Raw genomic sequence first — 2,468 nt, 5'->3', positions numbered from 1 at the left:
ATCGGATTGGGCAATATAATGAATTACAACGGCATATGCGTATCACAGTGATGCTAAACTAAATATGCCGGTATTTGGTTATCACAAGGCACAGCGATACATGTCATGGTACAGTATATACAAATAGTAACTATGAGCCGGTGATCGCAGCTGAGGTTTAGCTGTAATGCTGCTGTTGCCCATTTAAAGCCCCCCTCCTTCCCCTGCCGGCCTGGCTGAGGGGTGTGAGTGGGGAGGAGATGCAGATGCATTATCATCATGTGAAGGGCTGTAGGAGGGAGAGATAGAAGGTAAGAGGAGGAGGACTCTCTGCTGGGTGACATCCCACACCCAGGGGATCCCGCAGCGCTGGAGCCCGCACTGTAGCCCTGGCATTGTGCAGCGGGCAGACATGCACCTTGGGCTAGCTCGGCAGGAGACTCGGCTACCGAAGTCCGCCGTCACCGTGCCGGCTCCCGGGGCATGCTTCGGCTAAGGATCCCGGCAGAGCGCCACCCGCAGGTCCTTCTCCCGTTCTGCCGCGGTGTCTGAGAGTCCCTCCACCAGACATGGGGAACATCTCCTCCAACATCTCCTCCTTCCAGTCTCTGCACATCGTCATGCTCGGTCTGGACTCGGCTGGGAAGACCACCGTCCTCTACCGACTCAAGTTCAACGAGTTCGTGAACACCGTGCCCACCATCGGCTTCAACACCGAGAGGATACGGCTGAGCAACGGGGCAGCCAAGGGCATCAGCTGCCACTTCTGGGACGTGGGTGGCCAGGAGAAGCTGCGCCCCCTGTGGAAGTCCTACAGCCGGTGCACGGACGGGATCATCTACGTGGTGGACTCTGTGGACTCAGACCGGCTGGAGGAGGCCAAAACCGAACTGCACAAGGTGACCAAGTTCGCAGAGAACCAAGGGACCCCTCTCTTGGTCATTGCCAACAAGCAGGATCTGCCCAAGTCCCTGGCAGTGACCGAGATTGAAAGACAGCTGGCACTGCAGGAGCTGAGCCCCTCAACCCCATACCATGTCCAACCAGCCTGTGCCATCATTGGAGAGGGTCTCACTGAGGGGATGGACAAACTCTATGAGATGATCCTCAAGAGGAGGAAGACCCTCAAGCAAAAGAGAAAGCAGCGGTAACCCTGGACTAGGTGTCATGTCAACCAAAGATGCCCACCATGTATCTGCCTAGGTTTTGGTTGGCCAGTAAGCACCCACCGCAGGCTTGGCATTTATAGCTCCTTCCCCAGAATCTACAAAGACAAAACTCCTTGCACTGTGTGCCAAGGGGACTCTGTATACCAGAGCAGGGCAGGACCCTGCTAATTAATCCCTGTCCATGCTGCAGGCAAAAGCCATTTCATTGCAGAGCAATATGTGGCCAAACCCTGCAGAGCCACAGTGACATTACCAATATTAACCCAGAGATAGTGTTTGACAGCAAATGGCACCGTGCAGAGAGGACCTGATGACAAGTGCCCTCTTGGAGCACGGACCCCAGATCTGGGGTGAAAGACATGTTGCAATCTGTATCATTGATCCTCCCACCAAAAATAATGAAACTTGAAGTTTTTAGTGTACAGTGTTGACTTTATGTCTGTGGACCTGTCCTATCACTGCCTTCTATGGGTGCTGGGTCTGCAGTGGAGTGTCTGATGCCAGTGTCTGACAGCTCGTGTGCCATCCCTCCTGCACCCTGCCCTCTCTCTCCCTCCCTCAGTCATACCCAAAGGTTTCAGATGTAACCTGAATTTTGTGGTACATTTTCTCGCAATGAAGGGGGTTAATATTTGGGGTGGGAACCATGCTGGTATCATCTTGTGCCCATTTCTACTGCATGAGGTTAATATGAGAGGTTGCTAGACCTGCCTGTCAGTCTCGTCTTTTCTATCCTCCATATTATTTGCACTCCTTACTAAAATGATTGTTGAAATTTAATCATTCCCTTGTTTGCCTGTTGTGTTTCCGTCTTTATTGTGTCTCTTCGTTCGTCCATGGTGGGTAATCTCACATGTATTATTTTGGAGCAGGTGCTCATCATATAAGGAGTAGTTCATTTTCATGAAGGTAGCTTGCACAATAGTGATTTATGCACTTGTTCACAATATCGTACTATTCCTAGCTGAACAATATGGAGATCAGTCTTAGCACAATCTTAATTTAATCATGTCACAGTGCACCATTCATGGCAATACACGCTACTCCATATGTGCATACACATATAGATGTAAACAGGTGTAAAGAATATATGTAAGTATGCAAATAGAAGCCTTCAAATCATCTCAGAATTTCCGCCCAACACTATAAATCTCACTGTAAGAACAAAAGAGGCCGATTGGTGAGCTGGACATTGGGGGAAACAGATCTGTGATCTGAACTTGTGTATCTGTTCTTAATATCAGGATGGTCTCTAGTGTGACTGCAGTCAGGCTCAGCCCAGCTTGGGTGGAGTGTATAGTTTGTCTAGTGCCTTCTTGG

General features: G+C 50.2%; 1 protein-coding gene across 1 annotated transcript; it reads left to right on the top strand.

The window, feature by feature from the left end:
* Positions 1–227: 227 nt before the first annotated feature.
* Positions 228–1,928, top strand: LOC148519610 (ADP-ribosylation factor-like protein 4C). The gene has a single exon (XM_088476434.1). The coding sequence runs from the start codon at positions 549–551 to the stop codon at positions 1,128–1,130; it is 582 nt and encodes a 193-aa protein (XP_088332560.1). The 5' UTR covers positions 228–548; the 3' UTR covers positions 1,131–1,928.
* Positions 1,929–2,468: the final 540 nt, after the last annotated feature.

Source organism: Taudactylus pleione, unplaced genomic scaffold, assembly GCF_031769625.1.
Source record: "Taudactylus pleione unplaced genomic scaffold, aTauple2 ptg000188l, whole genome shotgun sequence".
Lineage (NCBI taxonomy): Eukaryota > Metazoa > Chordata > Amphibia > Anura > Myobatrachidae > Taudactylus > Taudactylus pleione.
The sequence above is the reverse complement of the archived record's forward strand: the minus strand, read 5'-3'. Positions and strand labels throughout refer to the sequence as shown.